Source organism: Anoplolepis gracilipes, chromosome 8 (genome assembly GCF_047496725.1).
Source record: "Anoplolepis gracilipes chromosome 8, ASM4749672v1, whole genome shotgun sequence".
Classification (NCBI taxonomy): Eukaryota; Metazoa; Arthropoda; class Insecta; order Hymenoptera; family Formicidae; genus Anoplolepis; species Anoplolepis gracilipes.
The window spans coordinates 8,424,485-8,446,537 of NC_132977.1; the positions used below are offsets into that span (position 1 = coordinate 8,424,485).

The window sequence follows — 22,053 nt, forward strand, 5'->3', positions numbered from 1 at the left end:
AAAATTCCGATGACGAAATAATGCTGTATGGAGCAAAATCGAAGCGCGGAATGCAATGAATACAGCGAAACGCATACATTGAATATATTTCCATTGCATTTAGTTTCGCTCATTGTATTATTTATTACTAGATTTTACGATACTAAAACGCAGACAGTTTAAATTGTATATATTATACTTTACTATATATATATATATATATATATATATATACATGTTATAAGACATTCTATTTTTAAACATTCGATCGCGGTATTAACTATATAAAAAAATCGAGGTTAATTTTCTTTCAAGGCATGCTTTTATCATCCTTAGCTCAGAAGCAGAGGCCGTTCGTTACACGCTAGCGATCTTACAACGGTCTCTCGGACGTTCTTTATAAGAGCTTAAAGAAGATATACAGATTGTTAAGAATGCGTGATTTAAAGTAGATAATATTACGATGGAATATTAATTGTTTTGCGAGAATGTTAGCCATGTTGAAAAGGTAATTCCATGAAAGTGATAAAAAAGAGGAGGAGGAGACTGCGAGTCGAGATGAAAGGAGGAGAAATCAAACCAGATTTACGATCAGCTTGGTAATTTGGCGAAATCGTTCCTTTGCCAACGAGCGGGAGAGTCGATCAAGCGCAACAATCGATTACACCAAACGATAAATTAGCGTCGAGTTAGTATCCGACGTGCTTACCTCAAGCGTGTTCCCGCGAATGCGATTGTCGGGAAATAGTTTGGCTATGCAAGTCCGTATACGTTGCGCATATTTAGACGGCTATGAATGTGAATGACCGGTAGAGGGTGAATTCTGGGAGATGTTTCGCTATTATGCAAGCAAGCAACGGATTCAACTTGCTCTCGCTATTACTGAGCTCGCTATGACACCATTGACACCATTGTTTCAGTTCTTAACGGTGAAATTAATTCTAGAATATATAATTAGAAGATTCTGTCTAATTATGGAGAAAGCACTGTAGCAACGTAACTATACTTACGAATATACTTACTGTATAACACCCAAGCTGTTACTTTACGCATCTTAATATTTCAAATATTTCATCGACATCGCAGATCCATCGATAAATCGCAAATATATTATGCAAATAATTTTTCATGAAAGTTTCAAATCCGTTCGTATCTCCCTCAACCCGAGTATTAAATCACGCCAAAGAATAAAGAAGATAGTGACGCGAATCGGTTGATCTTGCTATGCATTTATGGATGTCGAACGTACGAAGAAAGCAATATTTTTCGCGCAGAATCCATCGTCGTTCTCTCAATCCGCAGACTTCTATCCCTCGCATCCGTCTATCGCTCGTCTCGGCTCGTATCTCTCTTTTTCTTTTTCTGTACTTCCCATAATGGTAGAGTCTACCATGACCGTCGATTATTGTCCCCGATGGAAAGCTTCAGGTGACCGAGTGCAAGTACACAGGAAAACACGTAGCACGGAAGTTTCCTGCGATTTCCCCCAGGGCCCTCAAATAATTCTACGTCGAAAGTCCTTCTGGAATTCAACCGTCTTTCTTAGGACGTCGAAGCAGTCACGGACGAGCAACGCCAATGCTCGGATTCTCACAAATTCCGGGCTGGAAATAAAATTCGTCTGAGTGCATTGAATTCTTCCACGATATCGCGAAGGCATGAGTGTCTTCTGTATCGTGGATAACTTCGTTGAATTGTTTCTGCGACAAGTGATAAATAGTTATCGAGAATCGCTATTGAGAAGGACGGGGTTAATGACCAAGTCTCTCTTAATCTCTTAACGTTGTTTCGAGGAAACTAGTGTAAGTAATCGAATCTCTTTTTCTCCTTTCAGAACCCAATGAAGCACGAAAGTGACGACGTTCAACAGAGACCCGGAAGACAACGCGCGATTTATTTACATGCAGCAAACACAGGCGCTCAGCTCGTCGCACATGCGGAGAGACGCAAGTAAATTATTGGTTCGACTTTACTCGTGCTAATCGACTTTTCAACGTACGGGGAGTCTCTCTCGAGTTTTTATAAAGATCGTCGCGACCGCTCGAACGAATGCGACGGTGCATTGAAACGACGCAGAAAATTTGTCGAGGACGAGGGGATGAAATAAGGAAAGAGTGCTGAAACATTCAGCGCTACCACGGACGTACGTCGGGCTTACTTATTACGGAAATCCAGTTTGTTGGAATGAGGCTTTGAAGTTTCTATCGCCTACCGTACTTCCATTGCCATTCGTTTTTTTTTTTTTTTTTTTTTTTTTACGCCTGGAGCCGAAGAAAAGATGGGAAAGCGGAAAACTGGGTGGCTTCGCGTACAGATGGTAGGGAGAAAGTTTAAGTGACTCATGGAGAGACTCTTTCGAAAATTCTTTTCGCGTTGTTCTTTAAGTTTCTGTTTTCCCGATGAAAGTGAGAAATATAGAGAATGCGAAGGAGAGAGAGAGAGAAAAGATTAGCAGCCTCGGTCTCTTTCGAAAGCGTTATTTTTCATCCGTTTTCTACGCGTCGCGCGGTAATGTATTATAGTCGGTACACGAAGTAACGCTCGTATCGCGATTCGTTTACGAACTTAAATTAAGTCACATAACTCGAGCCGTTAATACTGCGTAAGTTGATGTCGCGCATACGAATAAATGTCATGAACAATGAATTATTATTCTTGTCATACTTGGCAGTGAAAAGGGTTTACTTTTCCATTAAAAAATTTTAAAAAATGTTATGCCATAAATTAAAAAAAAAAGACATTATTACACATAAAATTCTGTTTGAATCAGTCTTAAAAATATTATTTAATGTAAACTTTTTTTTCTTTTGCACGAAAATATTTTTATAGCGTTAGCTATCGGCAAGAAAAGAATTTTGAGAGGTAACTAATATCGCAGGACATATTTCGAGCATCGATTTTCTCTATAGAATTTCAATCCACATTCCAGCTAGAACGATCGTGCCACGAAAAAATGACGGAAGTGCGCACACCACGTATGATCGAGCGTCCCTTTGCTGGCGGAACACCCTTCCAAGATATCATTCAGTCGAGCGATTTCAACCGTGCATCGTAATAAGGAATCGACAGTGACGAAAATCAAAGTGACATCCGTCGAATAACGCCGAATAAATTTGACTGACGAGCGAAGAAATGCAGAATCCGTCCTCCTCTAGAGTATAACTGGCGCGAAACTTCAGTCATGCATCCGTGGCGATTAAGTTTACGGGATTCGAGGACGCGCGTACGAAAAAAATCTTACAAAATTACATTTTTTCCTAGGCTCTCGCTCGTCAAATATGATAATTTGAGATATTTCGACGGGTGATTGTGGTGAACGAGTATAGTGGACGAGAGTGTGTGATCGTGAAGCAGAAAACATTTAACAACAGGCTGTAAAACGTTTGGCATGTCACGTGCGTTACGCAGTGCGTTCAAGATCGTCGCCAAAGAGTCGTTAAAAATATTCCTCTTAAAAACTGTTAATTCTACTGCGAAATAAGCGGCAAATGTGTGCATACGTCGACGTATCCGGTGACGAAGCTGACGGCGGCAGGTCCCGGTGACTTCGTAGATAGAAAAAGGAGAAGAGGATGGAGAAGGACAGACATTACAGAGCTTACGAGGGCTTCAAGCCGGCGAACAACGGCAACACCTCGTCTTTGAAGAGATCGACGTCGGAACGCTCGAAGACGCATCAGTCTCGTCAAGTGAGATGTCTGTGCTTCGGTGGTGTACCGGACAAGGCCAGCCAGCACTCTTTCTTGAAGGGTTTTATTATAAACCTCGGGATATGCGCCCTTCTAGTAGGCTATACTCTCCTGGGCAGCTTCATCTTCCTAGCTATCGAGGGCGGGGCCGACGTTGGTCTGCAACAGAGAACCCTCGCCACGACGATAGCCGGAAATCAACATGTCAGGAGGAACACCAGTGCTTTGCTTAAACAAGTAAGAAAAGAACATTTCTACTTTTTATATACGTTTTATTGAAAATTCTTCATATTTATTTATTATTTTCCTCATGATAAATTGCTGCACTTTTCTCATATACATATATGTATAATAGCAGGAAAATATATATTTTCAAGTTTCTTAAAATTTCTTCGAAAACATACGTTTATTATTGGAATGACGTACAATCTAATCACAAATTATAGTTTATGAAAACCACATGGCTATGCGATGAAAATATTTATCTGGATAACTGTTCTCTCGAGAATTCTCAGAAAGACGTAAAAATACTTTTAATAATTGTGTAGCGGATATGTACACTAACAAGTGCGATCGAAGTAAGAATAATAGAAAGAGAATAAACAAGATTTGTCGATACGCTATGAGAGCGTCACGCTGGTTGTTGCCGCTGTCGAAAGACGTAAGCCGCGAACTTGTTTTTGCTTCTCTTTCCCTCGAGGAGCAGCAAACAGTTCCGGAGGCACTAGCTCTCGATTTATCGTCACGTCTCCGGTTTCATTCCGCTTTTCTACCTGAGGTGACCTCAGTGAACCCGAAGTCAATCGAATTATCGGTGCGTTCTGGCGCGAGCGCTCGTTTCAACGAAGTTTTATCGATCGCGCTTCCTTTCCGCTATCCTTACACTTTAAAGGAAAAGCGTATTCTTCGAAGACATCAGCACAAAGGATGTTGCCTGTTACTTCCGACCAATAATAATAACAACGAGTGATTGTCTCGATAGTAATCGGCCATTGACAAACGAATGAATATTCGCGTCCTCTCTGTAAATAATTTCATCTTAATCGTCATAACGATTTTAATCGTTATGAAAAGACAATTTTCTATTGTATTTTATTGACTTATCCTCTCTGCGCGAGACTAGATTTATTTACATTGTTGTGATTCAATGAGATCGCAGATAAAATAATTGCAGTTTTCCGTTCACTTAATTATCATACAAGATATACATAAACCGTGAAACTCTGTGTTGTTACATTCATGATTATTTGACATACGATAATTAACGACCGCGCACGTGTGACATATGTCAATTGCAATCTTAATACATAGACTAACTTTCTACAACGGCTGACAATATTTCAAACATTGTCTAATTAATAACTCTCTGTGTGTTCAAGGTTAATCATGAGGCCCGGGCGCAGACTGTAGAGAACATATGGCTAATCACGGAGCATTTGAACATTCTCTACCGTGAGAACTGGACGAGACTGGCTGATAAGGAGATCGCGCGGTTTCAGGACCAACTGGTGAAAAGGATCACGGAGGACATGATGGCGAGCCAGAATGCCGGTACTTATACCGGGAGTTCTACCAGCGAGACCGTAACGGAACGTCGTGTGCCGGAGTACGAATGGAACTTTGCAAAGGCATTCCTCTATTCTCTGACAGTGCTCACCACCATCGGTAAGTTTTAGATGCAATTAATTAATTATACGTCACACATACATGTAGACACATTTCGCCCACGCTTTAACGCGCGCGACTCCCGCTGTGCCTTCTGCAAACATAATGAGATGTTCTGGCAGATTAGAACCGTGAAATGAAATACGATGTTGCGTGATTATGCTATGACAGAAACACATTTCATTAAATTCTCTAATATATTTACATACATTTTCTAATTTTATTTATTATCCCGTGAAAAATGCGATAATATTGAATTAAAAATTACAATAAGAAAATCTCGCCAACAATATAATAACAATAATAGAAAATATATAAATTGTCTGTCATGTGAGAATATATCCCACATATTTATGGCAATCACAGTAATGGCATAATAAACAACGGCATACAATCAGTATCAGCAAGCATCCGCGTCGTAACTACAAAGTGTACAGATGATGTTTGCTTTCCTTGTGCGATTTCCTTTCCACGAGAGCACTGTACATGTGTACGAAGGTATAAGCTTATGCGAAAGGAGCTCTGCTGCAGCAGAATATTTGTCCGTAATTAGTAGCTAGGAAGAGAGAGAGAGAGAGAGAGAGAGAGAGAGAGAGAGAGAGAGAGAGAGAGAGAGAGAGAGAGAGAGAGAGAGACGAGGAAAGACATTGGGGCGCACAGACGAATAATTAGTTGAATCAAATACTGCATCAATTAACTCACTATGCTAGCTAGAGGAATAAAGCTGGGGCGCCGAGAATGCCGATAATTTAATCCTCTGTCTTAATTAGATTTAAACATTTAAAAAAAATTCCTTTTTAAATAATCTATAAATTAATTTATAAATTAATTCTTTTTTATACATCTCTCGCGCACATCGGTATTCAATACTTTAAGATAAGTCATTCACAAATTTAATTCCTCAGTTTATTTTAATCACTTTTTCTTTACTCGTAAAGAAAATGCGATCGTAGAATTTTGCTGAAATTTTGCAGTGACCGTACAAAAACTTGATTGCATCGTAAATCGCGAATAAAATAAGAGAAATTCTCCATAAACGAATGAACCTTTTCCGCTGAAGTAAAAATGATCGAGGCGAATAGCACGGTTTGCAAGAGAGAAATCATTACTAAAATCGAAAATAAAAAAGATGTAGAACGTGATATCAGTTTTTGGAACAAAAACAAAGAGAAAGACCCACATTAGTGTACAATCTCGGCGCTAATTTAAATGCGAATCTGTAGACTACTTAGGAGAGACAATACTTTGCTTCGTTCTATGACGATAACTTGCGATAATTTCATTGCTTCCGACTTAGTAGCGCTCGAAGCGAATGACGTCACGTTCGACCGTTTACTCTAGTTATTACTGAAACGGATTGAAATTTCATAAGAATAGTTGGATGTTTAAAAAACGGAGAAAATAAAGAGAAAGAACGTTGGACGGTTTATCGAATTATCGATAGATATACTTATTTCTTTTTTAATGCTTATTTAACTTTCTCGGCAGATCCGAGATGACCTCGTTCATTACTGATATACTGTACTATTCGCAATATTCGAGTTAATCTAATCCCGCATAGTTCGTTTTATTTTGCATGAAATGTATTCTTCGCTAAGCGAGAATAAATAAATTTAAAATAAATATTGTATTTAATAAATATTTTTATATTATAATTTTACTATAAATCATTATTTTAAATGTAATTTTTACAAAATTTTATTATTATGTTACTAATGATTATTTCTTTAGTCTCGTCTTATATAACAAAAATTTTACGCGAGCAATATATTTTATACTGATCTCTTGGAAATAATTATTGCATATAGTTTTTACATAATTTTTGCCTCACTCGCAGAATGCGCTGAATCCATTTCAAACTCTCTTTAAATTTCATATTTTATCTACAGAAAACATCGAATGACTAGGAAACTCCATGCGCGGATATCCTTTTTATCGAAGCGGTTTAATCGTATGCTGCATCGTGGCTGCGTACTCGGGAATTAATATTTCCTAACTCGCGTTAGCTCTTGTGTTTATAGAAACGGGAGAAGGGGGACAGAGAAAGAGAGAGAAAGAGAGCTAGGCGATTGATCGTTTGTTACGAAACACGTAAAATCCCGAGGGCCGCGTGCTACAGCATCCGCAATTTTCACCGGCGATGTGTATAGGAACGGGCGTAATATGCGCATCCACGCGGTGGTGTAATCGCGACGTCGTCGGCGAGAACACGCGTGTGTCGTATGAATTTTAATATAAATTTTAGCGCACGTGTTTTTCATGTCTATCGTTCGCGATAGATAGTGTGGTGCCGGCCATTCGACCAGATAACTCGTTATTGCTAGAGTATGAGTATTATTCCACTGATAATCTAAAGATCACAAATATTGTTTTCGAAATTACAATCGAACGATTCGCTTTCGATTTTGCTCGAGTATCGAGGTGTCTCCTGTTGCACAATCATGACTCCGTGCGATGTAATACCAACGCGCGACAATCTCTTACGAGTTGACCCGTTGGCCAGCAACGGGATCGATAACGAAACAGTTTCCGGCAGGAAAATGGCATAGAAAATTAATTAATTCGTCCCGACCAAGTTCGCTCCCGTCTCCCTAAAGTGATAATTTCTATTTTCTTCGCGTACCGTGTGCGTTATTTTTCTGAATTAAAAAAAACAGTTGACCTCTTTTCTTTTTTTCCTTTTTCGCGTACAAAGGTGCGAAGATATATATAACTATCTGTCGTTAATCGCGTGGTTTTCTTTTATCTTTTATCCTGGTTTTTTTTCAACATCGCATAGTAGTTAATTACGAGAAGTATCCTAGTACTTTTTATCGGCTTGTCCAAGCACGAAAATATTGTTCAGCGAGTCAACTACGGTTCTGGTAGTCGGAAAACTTCGTACCAGCGTAATACTAAGCGGATGCTATCGTTTGTAACTTTCCGCGAACAAAAAAATAACTGGACATATCAACCGGAGAAATGAAAGGAAAACTTTTTCGTCGTGACGTGTACATTTTTACGTGTACTCAACCATGAGTAGAATCAACTTGAATGAAGTTATAATTAGTATATATAATAATTATTAAAATATAGTTATGTGTGTAGTAAACGAATTAACATTCTTGTATGTTTCACAAAAATAACAATTGTAACATGTGATTTGTTTGTATTTTAATTACGTTATATGTATATTATTAAAAAATTTATTTTAGAAAAAGTTTAGTTTAGAACAGAATTTTTAACGTTGCAAAATAGTCGAAAGTTTTCTTTAACTGTGTCCATTGCAACAGAGTTTTGTTTGTGAACGGCAGAATTTTTTTGGGAGTATACCAGTGTACGATTGTACGTTTTATTGGCAAAACAACGATGTTCTATTGAGAATGCGCAAACACATCATGGGGATGAGTAAACAACTCCAGGCACGTAGACGGAGGCGTCCTTTTTTTAGGACAGCACTTTTCTCACCCTCTTATCGCGTTTGGCTGGTTTATCGTTTAAATTACGGTTAAATCTTGACACGAAAGTTTTGCCAATCTTTGCCTAAGAAATTAAGTAAGGATTTAAAGACAGAAATAAATAACATCATTAAAAACACGATGGATGTTCTCGACAGAGAACAGATTCAAGTGATTTAACAAGAGTTAAAATAAAACACGTAGTTAGGGAACAAAAAGCCAAGGATGTATAGAGTTTATGCTTCGTTAGTTTTTTACGATGATACTTGAAAAGAATAAATTATTATTCTAATCGTTAATACGAAATATCGTAGCGCGCCAATGTTTCGGAGATTACTGTAGACAAATTTGTTGCATCGTAAATTAATTTTCTGCTTCAAAGTTATATCGCATTTTTAATACGAATTTGGCACGAAAATGCAAGTGTTTGTTTGGCGAATGTATTGAAAATTTACTTTTTGCAACAAGCTTTTGCCAAGCTATCAGTATAATCAATATTACAGAATCAATTTACTTAATGAATTATATTATATATTTCACTTTTAAAAAATTATTGCACTATGGCAGCAAACTCGATAAATAGCTCTATATTGCTGCATAAGCATAAGAAATTTTTATATAATATTATTAAAAATATATATCAATGTGAGCAACAAAAAAAAATCTTTTTGTTTCTAATTTTTTGTTAAAAATAATATTTTTTTTTCTCATTATATAAAATTTACTAATGTGCTATTTCTTTCATAGGATGCGTACAAAACGATATACATACATCATCATGAAAAAATGACAAAATCATGCAAAAAAACACGAGGAATCGCTATTTTAAATTCACTTTGAAACGAAATGTTCTCGAAAGATATAACTGCTCTGCGGAGACAACAAAGTTGCACAGACATTCAATGTTTTAGAATCTTAACTCTTTCCTTTTGATTTTATATTCTTCGAGTCTGCGATAGACGGCCCGTAGGTTTCCTCCGCTTTTCTACTTTACTCTCCCTTGCTAGAATTCTATCCCGGCTCAGTGGCGCATAATCCAGTTTACGTATCGCAAGAGACGAATCATCCGTTTGCATTTCACGATATGAGGTCGCATGAATATTTGGCTCCTTGCCTCTCCGCGGATAAGAGAGAGTTACGTATTCGGAAAATAGTTCGAGCACCTTCGTAACTGGACGGAGACCAAGGAGTAACACGGCATCCCGAGAACTGGACTATATCCTCTAAAGATATTCCTCGCTTGATCTACTTACGTATCCTAATCCGCGTTATCCCCGATACGCACACGTATACGAATTTTCCCGTAGCCGTCTTCCTACGGGTTATCGCTATTCGTCCGATTCGAAACGATCCCTGTCATTTATAGCAAATCGATTTCTATTGTAAAAACAGAGATATCAATGAAATAAAACATAGAAAAATGTGTATATTTGTTTATACATGACGCGATTTGAATCTCTATGAAATCTTTTTCCACTAGTACAGAATCAAATTTTAAAGGAAATAAAGAATATTACATATTATATATTTATTTTAAAAATGAAATAAATATTTTATCTCTCTTTGCTGATAACACATGCACACATATCAACTTTTTCAAAGTTTATATACTGTTACGAGACTGAAATGTTCTAAACCGAGAGGATTCCATTAATCTCATCTCAAATAATTACTTTCGCAACATCCACCGATGTATTTCACTCGCATGCCGCGAAAATATATGTACTCGCGTATCTGTTGTAGGACACGAGACAGTAAGCTTCATTTCACAAGGATGCGACACTCTGCTGTTACCAGTGTCACATGCCACTGTCTTTTTCTCAAATATCCTCTTTATCTTCCCTTTCGGAGTTGTCGCAACTTTAGGTTGACCGAGGAGAGACGTGATTTTGCGACCGTCTTAATGACGGCGGAATGAAGGAGGTGGTGAATTTTAATCAGAAGATCCCCGTCGCTCTAATGGATTGCCAGGCGCGAAGGGACGCCGACTAATCACAATTTGTCGCTCGTTTCGGTTGCCCACGTTACCCAATTGGCGTTAGCTTGCTCTCTGTTCGTAACTTAAGTTTCGGATTAATTTTACATCGGATTGTTTCGTGCGAGCATATAAAATTCAAATCAATCAATTTTACATAATAAAGTATAGAAATAGGAAATGAGTTGGAAAATATTATATGGTACGTTCAACTGAAACATAGACTGATTATAAGAACAGACTTTTATAAAACAACAATCTTAGATGTAATGTTATTTTTTTGTCGTTATAAATTTAATAAGAAGTCGTTCATGAATTTATAAACAATTCTGGTTACATGTCATTGCACTTTATTTAGAAGGTAATAAATTTTACAAACATCTGCTCTGGAAGAATTCTTTGACGAATGGAACGCGAAAATAGGAGAATGTTTAGAATAAACTTTGACCAATAGCAGCACCTCTTTAAACTTGGTACTATTATTACAAGCTTCGAGCGTAGCGTAAGGATTAATCGAACCGGAGATAAGAACAGGCGAAGTGGAGAGGCGGAACGTGCGCATGGAGTTCGAAAAAGCGGTAAGGAAGTCCCGGAGTGGCAAAGGGCGCACCTACCACGTCTTCACGTTGCACGAGATTCGAATCACGCCTGTCTCCTCCCTCGTTTTCCCTCGTATTTCCTTCTCCTTCCTCTTCCTTCTTGGCGCGCAACTCGTTTCGCCCCTTTCGGGCACGTCAGCCTTCTTTCAGACATCCTCCATCGTCTTCTTTACCTCTTTCGCCACTATCGCCGTGAAATTGCTATTTTCATTTTCTATTTTCACCAGCTTTCGCAAACGAACCAATAGAATGATTGTCTACCGTTGATCCTGATTCTACTACGAATCTGATTTTATATCAAACTTGTACGTTTTATCTCGTTTAGCAACCGTGTGAATGACTGATGCAAAGTTTTTTTTCTTTCTTTTTACATTTAATATAACGCATATACGTATAACGTTTACAATTTAACGTAACGCACTTCGTAACAGACTACAGCTAAAATAATGTTATCTTGAACGAAGAGAAATATTTTCAACTTGTCTCTGCTGTGTTACGAAATGTGACATTGAATAACACAAGTCACTGAAAACAAGATGAACAAAAAAGTTTCACGACGTCACAATATTATTATGGTCGCATACGTCATGACATTTAGTATATGATATGAAGAATGAAATTTTTATTTTAAAGAAAAATTTACGCTACCGGCGCCGAAATTGTTAATTTATTTTATTTTCCCACACTCGATAACTCATCATATATATAAGTGCAGACTACGTGATGCTTTGGAAAAGACTTTATCTGTTAGACGCATAATCATCGATAGCAAATGGTCATATTAATCGATATCTCCGTAGAATATATATCCAGCTTTGACTTGCCCGTGCAGTACATACAAATGAAGCGAAATTTATGTCTTAGGCGAATCGGCTTTGCAGATTTTACTGACGTTGCATTCTGCTTTCTACTCTACGTTTTCGGGGGGACACAGTTTGGAATACATTGCGCGGAGAGATTCGACCAACTCTCGAACTATATTTAGCGCGCGTGCGTGATTCCTGAATTAAATTGAATTTCTGACTCACCTCTTTCATTATTAAAATCGTCGGCGCATTCTCAGAATAAGAAACCAAACGCGATTAGCTTCTTATCCTTCTAATCAAAGAGGCCCTTATTCAATAATTTCATGGACTGCGCTGCGAGATATCATAAAATTAACGAGAGAAACTTTCCTCGCAAGAGAGAGAGAGAAGGAAAACGCGGATATCGAACGCTGGTGGAGATCGACTCTCGTACAAAACTGCAGCTCATTATCGCGAATCCGATAACCCGTTATTAGTGAAGCGAGAAGAGGAAAATAATGAAAGAAAGAGAGAGAGAGAGAGAGACAGCCAGCGCGCAGGAAATGTTGTCACTTTTATTTCCCATCGCGTTTCTCCCCGAGAGAAATAGCGGCAGTTCTCTTACATAGCAATGGCGACGATAGTGTATATCCCCCCCAGACGTCGACGTCGAATGCCACGGGAAGATGGATATCCTCTTTTTCTCTTCTCTTTCTCTCCCTTCCGCACCGCGGAAATGGTAATATATACGAATGATCGATCGTCGCTGGAGTGGAATCGGGCACGCCTTTGGGATATATTTTTTAATCTCGTTACGGACCGCGTAACGTTTTCCTTTTCTCTCTTCCACGAATTCGTAGATAACATTTCGATTGCGTATTTACATATTTTCTCGATTCATAAATTAGATAATTAACGTGAGTTTGGATTAGTAGAATTGATACTGAAGAATAATTCCATGTTGAAATCAAAACTCATTTAGACGACAGCTGTCGGTTAATGATATTCATAAAAGTAAAAGTTAAATTTCATATATTTCAATTGATTAATTTTTCTTTATATCTACTATTTTTCTCTCATATATTTACAATAATGTAAACGGAATTCTGAAGTTAATAGTGTGCTATGTTTGAATCACTTTTTGCGATGCACCATTTTCTTTCACTTCCGACGTGTTTAACGGAAGATAATTTTATAAATGACCGTTATGTACATTATGATGTAATATATTGAGTAGAGATACGTGCGCGTTTCAATCCACGTACTTTATACTTGTTTAACTTTCATGAAATACGATCAAGGAATTTCATGATTGATTTTTGTTCTTTCGTCGATTATGTTTGTGAATTATTCTTATTTCTTCAATACAATTTTGTAAGAAGATCGGGAGACACAATTTTATTTAATTATCCATTCCGAGTCTAATATTACGTATACATTATATTTGTACAAAAAAGCGCCGAGGAATTCGCAAGAACGACGCGATAGAAAGAAAACGGAAGCCGAGAAAACTCGCGGCTGATTAATGCGTTACGCCTTTAACGGGAAAACAGAGAACCCGCGTAGAGACGCAGCATCCTTCCCCCTGTGTAGCTTCCTCTCCGGCGCAGCGAATATCTAATTACACTTGGAAATTATTTTTCCCCTCGAAAAGTAACGACCTAGTTATGCTGTTATTATTAATGTCTGAGTTGCACGGGCGAGAACGACTTTCGAGCTATCGCACCGGCCCCATAAGACAACATTTGTCTTCTAGATTATACGCTCCTTTTTCGCGTACGCGTCTTTTTTTTTTTTTTTTTTTTTCTCCTAACGTATCGAATAATGCAGTCGCTTATGAATGAAGAACTCATGAGAATATCGTGCAATAGATTATGATTAAAAAACATTTCGTAATGGGATCTTTTCTTTTATTCCTCGGCAAATAAATTTATCTGAAAATTTAAAATTGGATAATTAAGTCTCTATATAAATTTAATTTAAATCTATAGCTTAATTTTGTAATTATTTTTTAATTATTTAATTTGTTTTCTTAATTTAAAAAAAAAACACAATTTTTTTGTGATAATATTTTCAGCAATCTTTTATCAGCGAAACATTAATACAATAATGTATATATTTTTAATATAAAATTGGATGCTCGGGCAAAAAGCGTATATCTTGCCCGGTAAAAATTCTAATCGCGTTTAAAGCAAGCATGCATATGTAGCTGCAAACATATTATGTATTCTTTTAGCCGCTCCATATTTCGGCATAATCTTCTCAATAAAAACTTCACCGCGTAATCCTTCGTGTATACCGCGTGTGTGAACGTATCTTGCAGTCTACGACGGTTCGCGTGTTGATCCTTTTTAAATCCATTTACGACAAGGCGGTCGCATAAATTCATAAGTAATGAGGAAATGCACCGGGAGAGATAGGAACCAAGCGGAACGACAGAAAGCAGAAGCGCGGACCCAGCACGCGCCTGCATACGTTTCTGCTGCACACGCTGCTTACAAAGGCATGGGCTAGCTGGCATCTATAAATCTGAAGCCGGTGCTTGAAAGAGATAGCGAATAACGCGGACGAAATTTTCGGACATTAAGCAGCGGGCATAAAATGGATTTTTCATGTTCTACCTAAAAATTCACGTTTAATATAAATATCAAGAATCATTTGCTAGCTAGTTTGTTTTCAAGTTCGTTTCAAATTTTATATAGTATATATATATATATATATATATATATATATATATATATATATATATATATATGACATTTATTTTATCAAATTTTAAAATTTAATTCTAAACAAAAATTATATATAAGTATGAAGGATATAAATTATTAATTTCATACTCTCTTATGTGCGATTTAAAGATTCGTATGTGTTAAAATAATGAATCATGCTCACTCGACACGATAGTTTATCAGTTATTCTTAGCATAAATATTTTCTAGTTTCTACCGCAATGTTTGTCTCCGGCTATTTTGAATTTGCTTTCACGTTGCATAACGACACAATGTGGTAGCTGGTAATACGTAAACTGGCTTTTCTCTCATGACACACGTTAGTACATTTTGACAACGTTAATTTCGCTACCTGTCGCCTGCAGCACGCGTGCGCGCGCGCATCCGCTCTATCGCAAGATTTTAATTGCATAATTGTTGCCTTTAACTATCGTGTCAGCAAGTTACGATCCGTCGCACGAGGCTAGATTAATTATCCAGCATCGTCGCGGATAAATATGTATGTCCACTCGACGTTACACTATCGTTACAGTCAATCGAAGATCGTGGTTTATCAAGACCGTCGTTGCAATCGCTCGTCTTCTTGACTGTGCTCGATTATATGCAAGGAAACTTTAAGGAACACACGGTTTGCCGTATTTGCTTACCTCGCACCGCTTTGAAAGCGTACTTGTAGCGTAAAGTGTAGGAATAGCGTCCATGCTCGCGGGTGTTAGTTCTCCCCAACTACTCGCGAGTATTGCTTCTCGAAACTCTGCCCAGGTCCGAAGTTGAAACACGAGACAGGCATTCGGTCGTCGTCATCGTCGCCAAGCAGTTGAAAATAGAACGTACCGAGGAGTAATTAAACCCGCTAATGCAAATGGATAGCAGGCGGCGGCGAAGAGCGGGAAAAGGATCGGTGAAGACGAAAACGGGGAGAGGGAAGGGAAGGGATTCTAGGCGGAGAGACGTCCTGAGCAAGGACGCCTCCCTCTCTCTGCGAAAGTTAGCCTAGGCACCAGGCTCTCGCACGGTTACGGCACCGTTGGAAATATAGGCGAAATATGCTAAGAGCTAACCCGAGGGAGCGCTCGCGGTCTTAGCATAACAACGTCCTGACATTCGGCGCAAAACTTCTGAATATGCACGAGACGCTCGGAATTAAAACGAGATCCACATCACGTTCTCCGCGCGACCGATTTACGGATGCGCTTCTTCATTTACGGACAACTACCTATCTATCTTCCTCTTTCCCTCTCCTTTTCAAGGATATCGAAGAAGATCGGCGAGGAACATCTTTCGGGGTTGTTAGAGCAACTCGCGCTTGTGTGCGTCCAATTCCAACGAACGGGGGAGACTCGAGGACCGCGAGTAAAGTTGTTAACGATCCGGTATTGCGTGCGAGTTTGAGTTTCCAACGGATTCATTTGTCGTAGGACTTTGGAGCAGGGAAGCGAGAAGTGAGTTAAGCTTCGAATCGTTACGAAAAATGGTAGAATGGAGTATACCGACCGATAATGTGTTGTAGAAATGTGTTGCCGTTGCATCCGCATGTGCTTTGCATTGTCCTTTTTGTCGCTAGAGTTGTACTTATACGCTATATGTGCATCAGATACATTTGTCGAGCTTGACAAATGTACAGAGAACTCCATTTCTCGTTACATCATTACTTTCTCGTTAGAAGTTTTCTCATTTGCAATAGGAGACTTTATATGTAAAAATTTTTATCGAAAGATACAACAAATCACATATATTTTGATTACGCCTGTTTGCGTCCGACTTTTCTATGTCAATTGCGTATTTGTCATATTTTATATCGTTTTACGTCAACTTATATCTCATCAAAAAGTAATTAACTTTTCTCGCAAACAGCTCGAAATCGATTATCGTGCGTATCTTTGCATTTTCATCGCGAGTATTTTGCTTTATCGCGCGGTTGACCCTCTAGAAGGGATACAGAGATAAGGTGATAAAATTATATGCGCGCCTTAATCTAGCCACGAAGAGACGGTGGCTACGTAACATCGGGTTGTAGACCATTAACATAGCAATGGCGGTTGTTACGGTGGTTCTGCCTACACGAACAAACGACAACTTTGTTTCTGACGACGAGTACGACCATCGAGGACGAAGAAGTGGTATACCCGGGAGAATACATTAAGAGAGTAATCTCCCTCTCTGTTTACGGAAAATCACCTGACTGTAAAAGCGACACCATTGACATTTTACTTTACAAACTTTACATAAGCGAGCTTTCCTATACATATACATCGGTTGTACGCGTTGCGACGATTATTCTAAGTGACGACATTAATCTTGACATAAAATAGCATCGCGCGGACATTGAAACAATAATTCAAATTATGTTAATTCGTTTTGTGGATAACTTATTAATGAGAGAACAAGATGAACATAATAAAGAGTGATTGTTACAAGAGTCAAGGAAAGAAAGAGAGAGGGGAAGGAACGAGGGAAGGATAATATTAATAATTTTTATTAATATAGTAAATATTAATAACGTCATGTTTATATAAATTAATTAATTTTATCTTTTTACGTTTTTTTCTAGTAATTAATCTTTGCACGATACATACGCAAATTCTTTATTGGTTATAGATAGACTCACAGCGTAAACTGAAAGACTATAGTGTATACGCAATCAACTTGAATAATCATAAAATTTTCGATATGTAAGCACGTACAGAAATTTGCAACTTACCCGATAAAACGGTAGATATGTAAAATACAGTTATTGCTCGAAATAATGTATTGATATAGCTCTTTTAGAGTACGATAATGAGATCGCGCGAAATTCATTGTTTCATTTCGAACTAATTATAATCGATAGTTGGATGTAAGGCAACAACGCGCTATTAGTTTCACGCGCGTATAACTGGTCGATCAAAACGATAATTTTCCCCGTATACGTCATTTTATGTCATCATAAAAAAAAGTCGAGCCTGGCGCTGTCTAGCCGATGGGATTCGTTCGTCCCAGCGCAAATATTTTGCATTAGATCGAGAAATTATTATCGACCATTCAATCTGCAATTTACTGACGGCCCATAAAAATACGTCGGAGACGAAGCCGTCGAAAGTTACGGCGATAAAAATCAAATGACATTACTGAAAAAATATATACCCACTCCCTTCCTGTCAGATTGCGAGACGCGCGGAAAAATCAGTCGCGCGTGTTCGCGTAAAACCGCGTAGCCATGCTCCAAATGAGTCAATCTGCCAATGACGCGACGATGTTGATGCACGGCGAGCGTTAAAAAAGCAAAAAAAAAAAAAATTTAACGATCTCGACACAAAGCCGCTTTCGTATCCCTCCTCCTGCGTTTCGACGATTAAAAAACCACCCTTTTATCGGTGTTCCATCGAGAGTTTATGCTCGTACTAGAGCGCACCTGACGGGCAGTGCATTACCGCCTGTGCCGTATGTCGGTATCTGAAATAATTTCGCGTTTTCGATAAAAATTTATTTCCCCTGCTGCGTGTCGGATGCACGTATGCGCAATCGAAGCGACGGATAACATTCGGCTTGTCGAACAATCCGAAATTATTTACGGTCTATTTTTAGTACGGATCCAAGTGCGTCATCTATTTTGTATTTGTACCGAAACTGTGACATCGATCGTATGATTTAAGAAAATACGATATCGTTGATTTAACGAAAGCTCGATCGTACATTCCAAAGTGCAAATTCAAATTTGACTGGGATTCGTTCAAATTGAATAAATTTCTTTGATACTAGTGACATTATTGAAACATTAACGCGTGGAGTTGATCAAAGCTAAAAGATGCTAATAAAGACTTTGTTCGTGACAATTTTTTAAATACAGGTGTAGAAAATGACACGCGCAGAAGACAACCTTAAACGTTTTCATTGATCTCTCGCGGTCGAGCGGACAGATGCGGTTCACGGCTTTCGCCACGCTGCGTTTACTCCCAATTCATTTTCCGAACCGCAACAATCGACAGAAGTGTCAGGGCGCGATGCCATCGGTAGAGGAAAAATCGAACGCAGCCCCTGGCAGACTCTGATATAGTTCCGCGAAACGCTTCCTTAATACAGCGATAGGTACATAGCATTGTTGAAAGTTATCTTGGTGCTCGTTTGGAAGTAGACTCAGCTTCTTTTTCTACAAGCTTCTTGTTGGATCTTTTTTTTTTTTTTTTGAACTTTTGCAGCCGTCATTTCCACCCTCGCGTCATGGCTGTTTTTGTTCAACGAATGTAATTCTATAGAGCTGTACGTCGCACAAGTAGAAATGACGATATTGTAGCATGATCTTGCGGTACAATTAGACGTGAGATGCGCGAAAGATAGAGCAAAAGAGAAAGATATAGATGAAAATGTGCGAATGACGTTGCGAAAGTAACGACGATGTCAAAAATGACGAGAAAAACGGGGAAACCGTTGGCGCGGCAAGTATGAATGGATCTCCCGTTGCGCGATAATAATTCGGGGCATGTTTTCGAGAATGGTTTCGCGCGAATAACTCGCCAATCCAGTAATTACCTGTCCGATACAAAATCGATGTCAAAGAAAGACCGGCAAGAGAGAAAACGTGATCGAAAACGCGCTCTGTAACTGGGGTGCGTGTAGGGAAAACAGTAGGGGAATGTGTGGTACCTCGATTTATTATTCCGACACACTCGCGCCCACTCGCTGCTTTTACGATCCACCATATTTCTTGCCGTAAAGATTACCAAAGTGTTGGATTCGAAAGATTGATAGCGTTAAGTGTTGTCCGACGAAAACAGAGGAGCCGCGTGATGCTTTCGATGTGGGCGCGCTACGCCAATAACCATGTGTTTCGTTGGCGGGTAATTACTCGATAAAACTCGCGCAGGTTGTTTCGACATACGTTATTCCGGTCGCGATAGCTGCAAATACTATAGAGGTGTGTCTAGGCAAATTAATTGGTATCTCATCAGGGAAATAAGACAATGTCTAAAGCGTGAAATTAACAAGAGTGCATTGTACATAATTATAATTAATGAGAATTTGCGAATTGCGCCTTGAAAGTGATTTAACACATAAATACCGTGTAATGAACGCTTAATGAAACAAATATATATATATATATATATATATATATATGTATAAGACATAACATAGACTGTACAGAAAATTATAAATGTATCCTGAGTTATTAGACCTTGTTTTTCCATGAATTTATAACGAAATAAAACAATAAAATTGAAATTGAAAAATAATATCGTAATGCATTAACGAATCATCAATAAAATAAACTCAAAGTATAAATACAATTAATCGAGTAACAATGTGATATATAATTTCAATGTACATTTCCTGAAGCAATGATCCTGGAAAAAGTACACGATCGAAGGGAAAACTTTTTCCGAAGTTTTAAAACGAATTTCACAACCAATTTAACCTTCTACTGATAGGGCTCTATATAACATCGAGGGTTGCACGTGATCAATAATCTCGTCTTTCAAAATTATGCGAGTTTCTGGATAATAATGCGTAAAAATAATTAATTTTTAAAATGAGGGAGATATTGCGATAAAATTAAAGAATATTTATATAACAAATAAATTCTTTGATTAAATTAATAAAATCGTTACGTGTTTTATACGGAGAAAACTTTTCAATACTTTCACGATATCATTATTTTCTTTGCGGACTTTTGATTTTCTTCCTATAACAGAGCAAGAATCTCACACAATTGACATGTAGAAATCTTGATATTGAAGACATTGATATATCCACGTACGATTTTTCACTACATATTACTTTTGCTAGTTTCTTTCTTCTTTTTCTAATTTACAGATTGAAATACAATATTTAATTCAATTTTGCAAAATTATAATCAAATATAGCTGTTCATTCACAGTATAAGCTCAACGTGATAAATCTTGTGTTTCACTTATAACACTTTACATTTACGTTTCTATAGATATATTCTGGTTCTTTTAAAAGTATTCCACTTTGACAAAAAATGTGATATATAAAATAAAAACCACGTATTTTTACATTTAATAGTGCTCTGTTATATACGATACAATGAGATAATTAAAGAAAAAATTAATAGACATACATAAACTAAATAAAAAATGAAATATGAATTTGATTAAATTGATTAAATCGGTATATTATCAATATACATATCATATACAATATTACAATTTTTGTAATTTTTTTCGATGTATCTCGTGAACAGCTGTGATTTTCACATATATTATTTTACATAAAAATTACATTCAGTAGCGATGATAATAGTAAAATTTGATAATCAGAGCTACAACCTGATAATCTGCGGATTATAATTCGTTTTGAGTAATTTTCAGGAAATATTATTGCAATTTACTTTATATTAATGTATATAAATATAGGATTGTGTGCATATATGAAACTAAATATCTCGGCAAACGAGAACCGGAGATTTGATTGATATTCGATATTTCACCCTGTATGCGATAATTCTCTGATGTATTCGTATGTATGGCCAATTCGTTTGTACATTTATACGTAACTCTATATCGTTGTAACAGTTTTTTTACAAGAATAAATAATCACAAATATATGTCGATACGATAAAAAAAATCTAAAATTAAAGATAGTATAATAATCTCTTGTTCTTTTCTAATTACATAATATTAAAAAAAAATTATATATATATATATATATATATATATATATATAAAATAATATGTCTCAGGATCATTATTCCATTTTCTAGCGACAGATTTTGTAGATGATTCTTCCTTAATGTCAGGAAAAGTGTCAAAGGAGATCATCATTTCTTGCAAGTTTTCAATTTTTGCCATTGTATATTTTTATAACTAAGCTTTAAATTAAAATTCTATTAAAGCAAATTTTACTTGAATTAATTGAAAAATATAAATTCTAATTTAAGAGGCTCTGTATTATCAATAATAAATTGGAAGATTTATTGTTTGTACGTTATGATTGCACACACGGATGCAATTTCAACAATGTTTTTAATTTAGAATTATTAATGTCAATTAAAGTGTTCTTGAAATAAGAAATTGCTCCTTAATTACCGAGCTTGGCTCCTATTGTCTTTTTATCTCTCAATTTATTATTATGAAAAATATAATTTTGGTCATCTCTTTTAACTCTATAAAGCTTAGTTGAAAATGTGAAAAACTCTTCTTTTTTTGTATCAGTTATAACTTAAAAATTAATTATTAATGTCTCGACATTTTCGTTTA

At 37.2% G+C, this 22,053-nt stretch overlaps 1 protein-coding gene and 1 long non-coding RNA gene across 5 annotated transcripts in view; one reads left to right on the forward strand and one right to left on the reverse strand.

The window, feature by feature from the left end:
• LOC140668968 (TWiK family of potassium channels protein 7) overlaps positions 1–22,053 on the forward strand; it is a 272,402-nt gene that overhangs the window by 217,222 nt on the left and 33,127 nt on the right. For all 4 annotated transcript variants that reach the window (XM_072898332.1, XM_072898335.1, XM_072898333.1 and 1 more), the window contains 3 exons: positions 1,814–1,940; positions 2,909–3,905; positions 5,048–5,333. In XM_072898332.1, coding sequence (XP_072754433.1) covers positions 3,552–3,905; positions 5,048–5,333 — 640 coding nt within the window. In that variant the 5' untranslated portion in view covers positions 1,814–1,940; positions 2,909–3,551. The remainder of the gene's footprint in view (positions 1–1,813; positions 1,941–2,908; positions 3,906–5,047; positions 5,334–22,053) is intronic.
• On the reverse strand, positions 227–11,792 carry LOC140668972 (uncharacterized). Its single transcript, XR_012047281.1, has 3 exons — positions 11,360–11,792; positions 1,002–1,583; positions 227–920 (listed from the first exon to the last, which is right to left on the reverse strand). It is a non-coding gene; the product is annotated as an uncharacterized lncRNA (long non-coding RNA).